At 69.3% G+C, this 5,923-nt stretch overlaps 2 protein-coding genes across 2 annotated transcripts; one reads left to right on the forward strand and one right to left on the reverse strand.

Annotated features, from left to right (window-relative positions):
• Window positions 1-2,709: 2,709 nt before the first annotated feature.
• On the reverse strand, window positions 2,710-3,465 carry LOC129522247 (proline-rich protein 2-like). Its single transcript, XM_055344373.1, has one exon. The coding sequence runs from the start codon at window positions 3,463-3,465 to the stop codon at window positions 2,710-2,712; it is 756 nt and encodes a 251-aa protein (XP_055200348.1).
• Window positions 3,466-3,874: 409 nt separating this feature from the next.
• MAFB (MAF bZIP transcription factor B) lies at window positions 3,875-5,099 on the forward strand. The gene has a single exon (XM_055308023.1). The coding sequence runs from the start codon at window positions 3,991-3,993 to the stop codon at window positions 4,966-4,968; it is 978 nt and encodes a 325-aa protein (XP_055163998.1). The 5' UTR covers window positions 3,875-3,990; the 3' UTR covers window positions 4,969-5,099.
• The last annotated feature ends 824 nt before the right edge of the window (window positions 5,100-5,923 follow it).

Below are 5,923 nucleotides of genomic sequence, written 5' to 3' on the forward strand. Positions count from 1 at the left end.
GAGCGCGGCTGCGGGGCTGCGGGCGGCGGGGATCGGCGCGCCGGGCTGGAGGCGCACGGAGAGCGCGCGGCGGGGCCACTCTCGGGTTAGCGGGTTGCCGAACAGCAGCCCGCAGGAGCAGCGCAGCGAACCTCCAAGCGGGCGGCTGGCGGAGGGTAGTGCTCCCTTGAGAAGAACTTCTCGGTGCACCCCCCCCCCCCGAGGGCCCCGGGGTTCCGCGGTGGCGCGGGCAGCGCAGAGCCTTCTCGCTCATCAGATAGAGCTGAAGAATCCCAAGGTGGTGCGCCTAGGACGCATCGCCTCTGGCCCAACTTGGTGTGGGTAGGGAAAGGAGGTCGAGCATGGGTGAAAACTTCAGATGGGAGTTTTGGGGGCAAGAGACGCCAAACTGTTCGGTAGAGGGCTCTGGCCGCCAACAACAGTCCTCGGCTCCAGTTCAAAAGAGCCTTGGGGGCTCCACGCCCCACTCCTGTGCCTTGGGCCTCGGTCCCTCCTTCTGCTTCTCCTGGACTCTCCACTTCTTCCATCATCCGTTTCCTATTCTTCCCCACCCCTCCCGCCCCTCCCAGCTAGTCTTTTAGGCTAGGAGCGCAGCCTTCAGGAACTGCCCCCACTGACCCGGACCCCGGCACACTGATCCCCAGAGCCCCAGCCGCAGAGAGGCGGTAGCCGGTGGTGGCTGTGGGGGAGCGAGAGAGGCCAGAGGGTTTGGGGCCCGCGGAGACCCCGCGGTGGAGAGTTGCAGGGGCGGGTGTGGGGGAGGCTAGGCCGAGAAGTGAGGTGGGCTGCCCTGCAGCGGCCTCTGTTCGGGAGCAACCTGCGTGCCTCGTTTACTCACCCAGTTCCAACATTTTTTTTGGAGGTGGTTGGGGGGTGGGGTGGGGTCGGAGAGGAGGCACTGGCTGGGCTGGGAGCTTGGCAAGAAACCAGGTTTGGGGGGAAGGTGGACCTAGCGATAGACGCAGATAGCGCAGTCCGAGCCCAGGGGATGGGACAGACCGCAACGGAGACGGAGGTACAGGGACAAAGGATCGCGCCTGCCCAGACAAAGCCCGAGTTCCAGAAGCCCTGAGACGGCCGCAGGACGCCCCAGGAGAGGGGGATGTTTGGAACCTCAGGGCCGGGGCGGAGGGAACCCCTCGGGCCTTGAGAGACGCCACACTGCGAGATTCGGTTCCTGTCCTGGACAGCGAAGGTCAAGCAGACCCGGGGCTGGGAGTGGGAGGGGAACACTGGCCCGACAGGCAGCCTCGGTGCAGACACAGGGGTCCACAGCCTCAGGTGTGCTCTCGGAGCCACCGGGCTCCTTCCCCGCCCGGAAGGAGGGCGCGCCGGCTGGGTGTCAGCGGCACCCAGAGCGCCTAGCGCGTTGTCCGGCCCTGACCGCCTCAGCCCGGAGCCCCAGTCTGCACAGACCCGGACGGCCTCCAGACGTTCCCCTGCTGAGCCGCGGTGCGGGTGTGCTCTCACCCTGTGCTAACACGACCGGGCAGGGAGGGGGCTTGTCCCCGCTGCCCGGCTTGGGGCAGAGGCGGGGCAGCTGCAGGGCCCAGGCTCTGCCGAGAGACCGCCGAGTCGTTTCTGCCGAGAGCACGCTCCTCGCAAAGGGTTGAAGACGGGCTCTTCCAGCCTTACAGGTTTGCTGATCCAAACCTTTCAGTTCACGTTTTAGTTCAAATATATCCACTTTACTAAAAACAGGCGGCTTGAGACCACACCCCGCCCCAGCTGCACCGAGGGCGCAAAAGAATAGAGTTTTCAGATTAACTGGAGGCAAATTATTTTACCTTCTCACACTAATAATAATAATAATAATAATAATAATAATAATAATAATAAATCTGCCTGTCTCCGCACGGGTGTGGCCCACCTGACCCCTACGCGCGGTGTCAGTCGTGCTGGCTCTGCACGGGCAGCGGCCGGGACACACTCACCCAGGGCGCGCTGCACGCGCCCAAAGCTGCAGAGCAGAAGGCGACGCGGGAGGCGGGTCGGGTCTCCGGGTACAGCGAATTTGCGATTTATCCGGTTCCTGCGCCCAGGCCGGGAGTCTCGGGAAGAGACTTCCCCCCCGCCCCCGGGCCATGCTGAGCCCGAGTCAGGAGGGGTACGCAGCGCCCAAGCCCCGCCCGGATGCCTCGTGCGCTGTGGGCTCCCCGTCTGCGCTCCGGGAGGTTTCTCACCGGACCGCCCTGGACCCCTCCGCTGTGGCCGTCCCGCTTTCAGCCACTGGCGTAACCGGGCCCCTGACCATCCCGCGCAGGGGGTGCCCAAGGGCATCCCGTTGCCCCTCCCGCATCCCCTCCGCCCCCTTGCCCCGAGCTGGGGCGCGCGCTAGTTTCACGCGCGGCGATCAGCGCCGAACTCGCGGCGGGGTCCCGGGACGGGCCCCGGGGACCTGCGCGCGGCTCTCGGGGAACCAGTCCTGGGCCGCGGTGCTCACACAGCCTCAGTTCTGGGCCGGCCTGGATCGGACCCGTTGGGAAGACCCAGCTGGGCGCGAGGCGTCGGCCCAGCCTGCGGGCGGCGGGCCGGGCCGTGCCGCGCGCCTTTGCGCACAGTGGCCACTTGGGGTCGCACTTTATGTCTGTTTGAGACGCGCGGCGGGCTGACGCCGCGATCTGCTAAATCGTTACAAAACGTTCAAACAAAAACAGGGTCGGTTCCCCAGCAGCCCAGAGCCGCCCGGAGCACCGTCCTGAACTGGCCTCAGCCCCAGGCAGGCCTCGGGAGCTCGGGGCTCCGCGCGTCCGGCGGGGGAAAGGAATTCAGCGCCCTTCGGCCGATTGCTCCCCCGCTCCCGTCCCCTTTCTGCTTGTGTGGGTGGGGCGGGCGCGGGGAGCGGCCGGGCCCCGGGAGTCCTTCCCGGCTCGGCCGCCGCACCCGCCGGGAGGGGAGCGGCCCCTGCTGGGCCCGAGGAGGGTCCCCCGGGGCTACGGCTTGGATCTGAGCACAACTCCCGGAGCGCAAACCCACCCCCAGGACGCAAATACGCGCAGCCCCGCAGAGACGCAGGCGGGCACGGCGCGCACCCCCGCCGCCCGCAGCCCGCAGCAGCCGCGCGGCCCACGGATCGTGCCCCACCGGGCGGGGGCCGCGGGGAACAAAGGGCTGGGGGGGTCGTCCCGGCGCTCCTCCCGGGCCTCCTCGGGGTGGCACCGGCTGGGGGTGGGGGAGCGAAGGGCGAAGGGCCAGGGGAGCGCGCGAAGGGGTGGAAGGGGCGGCCAGGCCCGCGGGCGGGGGGGCGGGGGCGCGCCCCGCAGGCGAGCCGGTGGGGGCCGGGCCCCGCAGGGGGTGGGGGCTGGGCCGGGGCGCGCCGTCCCACCGGGCTCCAGCCCTCGCCAGGCCTCCGCGGCTCTCCGCGGCTCTCCGCGGCTCCGGCCGCCAGTCAGCTGACGCGGGGGGCGGAGGAGCTGTCAGGCGCGCCCCGCCCTGCGCCGCGGGCCGCGGGGGCCGAGCAGCCATTGGCCGGCGCGCTGGGCCGCCCGGGCCCCCGCGCCCCGGTGACATCAGGAAGGCGATAAAAGGCGGCGGCGGCGCCGGATCGAGCACAGCGGCACCGCCGGGCTGCGAGCGGCTGCGACCGAGGGAGCCCGAGGGAGCAGGGGAGCCAGAGAGCGAGCGGCGGGCGCCCGGCCGGCGCCTCCCCTCCGCCCCGCCGCGCGCCCCGCTCGCTTCTCCGCCCCTCCCGGCGCGGCCCCGGCCCCGGCCCCGGCCCGGCCCCGGCGCGGCCCCGGCCCCGGCCCGAGCTCCGGGGCGGCGCAGGCAGCCTCGGGACTCTCCGGCGCGCCGCCGCGTCCCCAGACAAAGGCTTGGCCGGCGGCCCCGGCCCGCTGCGCCCTCGGCTCCTCGGCTCCTCGGCTCCCGCCTCCCGCCTCCCGCCTCCCGCCTCCCGGGCTCGCCGCTCTCCGCCCCCGCTCTCGGCTCGGCGCGCCCCGGCCGGCCGCAAAGTTTCCCGGGCGGCAGCGGCGGCTGCGCCTCGCGTCCGCGATGGCCGCGGAGCTGAGCATGGGGCCCGAGCTGCCCACCAGCCCGCTGGCCATGGAGTACGTCAACGACTTCGACCTGCTCAAGTTCGACGTGAAGAAGGAGCCGCTGGGGCGCGCGGAGCGGCCGGGCCGGCCCTGCACGCGCCTGCAGCCCGCGGGCTCCGTGTCGTCCACCCCGCTCAGCACGCCCTGCAGCTCGGTGCCCTCGTCGCCCAGCTTCAGCCCCACCGAGCAGAAGACTCACCTGGAGGACCTGTACTGGATGGCGAGCAACTACCAGCAGATGAACCCCGAGGCGCTCAACCTGACGCCCGAGGACGCGGTGGAGGCGCTCATCGGGTCGCACCCGGTGCCGCAGCCGCTGCAGAGCTTCGACGGCTTCCGCGGCGCGCACCACCACCACCACCACCACCACCCGCACCCGCACCCGCACCACGCCTACCCGGGCGCCGGCGTGCCCCACGACGAGCTGGGCCCGCACGCGCACCCGCACCACCACCACCACCACCAAGCGTCGCCGCCGCCGTCCAGCGCCGCCAGCCCCGCGCAGCAGCTGCCCACCAGCCACCCGGGGCCCGGGCCGCACGCGGCGGCCGCGGCGACGGCGGCCGGCGGCGGCGGCAGCGTGGAGGACCGCTTCTCCGACGACCAGCTCGTGTCCATGTCCGTGCGCGAGCTGAACCGCCACCTGCGGGGCTTCACCAAGGACGAGGTGATCCGCCTGAAGCAGAAGCGGCGGACCCTGAAGAACCGGGGTTACGCCCAGTCGTGCAGGTATAAACGCGTCCAGCAGAAACACCACCTGGAGAACGAGAAGACGCAGCTCATTCAGCAGGTGGAGCAGCTTAAGCAGGAGGTGTCCCGGCTGGCCCGCGAAAGAGACGCCTACAAGGTCAAGTGCGAGAAACTCGCCAACTCCGGCTTCAGGGAGGCGGGCTCCACCAGCGACAGCCCCTCCTCTCCCGAGTTCTTTCTGTGAGTCGTGGCGGGTCCCGGCCCCCCCCCCCGCCCTTGCCCCGGCCCGGACTCCCCGTCCCGCGGTCCCGCGTCCCCAGCCCCGGACTCCCCCGGATCCTGTCCCCGCCTCGGCCCCGGCCTTGACCTGTTTGACTTGAGGGAGAGGGAGGGAGGAAGGGCGCGCGGGCCGCGGGCGACGGGAGGGCGCGCGGGCAGGCAGGGGACCTTGGCCAAGGCGAGAGCGGCGCGCGCCAGCGCCGCCTCCTAGACTCGAGCAGGGCCAGAGCCAGAAGAGGGGGTGGGAAGTCCCGGAGCAACTTTTCTCCAGGCTGGAGGGCGGCGAGGCATAGTCCCGAGGAGTCGCCAAGGCCGTCGGGAGACTCCTGGCTTTCCGAACTTTGCGCGCTAAGCCGAGGCCGCTGCCTCGCGCGGCCCCGGAGCGCAGCCCTGACCAGGAGGAGAGCAGCGAGGAGAGGAGAGGAGAGGAGAGGGACCCTGGCGTCCCGGCAGGCGCGAGGCGAGGCTGAGCGAAGGAAGGAAGGAAGGACAGACGGACCTGTCCGTCCAGGGTCCGGAGAACACTGGCTCTCAGCCCCGAGACGCGCGCGGGCCTCAGTTAGGACGTTCTGCGCGCAATTCTCATCAGTTTTATTGCCTGCTCGATTATATAGAAAAAAAATACGAAAATCTGCATTAAAAATATTAATCCTGCATGCTGGACATGTATGGTAATAATTTCTATTTTGTACCATTTTCTTGTTTAACTTTAGCATGTTGTTGATCATGGATCATAACCCCCTTGTTTCTTTGAGTGAGAAGGGATCGCAGTTCAGAAACTCCGGCGGCTGCTTTGCCGGGTTTCAGTCCCGGCTGTCGGCTTGTAAATACCCGCCCCGCCAAACCGCTTAGAGAACATGGCAGCAAGCAGAGTGTCTTCGTTTGGGTTTATTATTATTATGGCATTATATTTTGTAAGT

This window comes from Nyctereutes procyonoides, unplaced genomic scaffold (assembly GCF_905146905.1).
Source record: "Nyctereutes procyonoides isolate TBG_1078 unplaced genomic scaffold, NYPRO_anot_genome, whole genome shotgun sequence".
Classification (NCBI taxonomy): domain Eukaryota; kingdom Metazoa; phylum Chordata; class Mammalia; order Carnivora; family Canidae; genus Nyctereutes; species Nyctereutes procyonoides.

What these genes read in the sequence shown, in the direction of transcription:
- LOC129522247 (XM_055344373.1), bottom strand. Translation starts at nt 3,465, where the DNA reads ATGGCTGCTCGGCCCCCGCGGCCCGCGGCGCAGGGCGGGGCGCGCCTG.
- MAFB (XM_055308023.1), top strand. Translation starts at nt 3,991, where the DNA reads ATGGCCGCGGAGCTGAGCATGGGGCCCGAGCTGCCCACCAGCCCGCTG.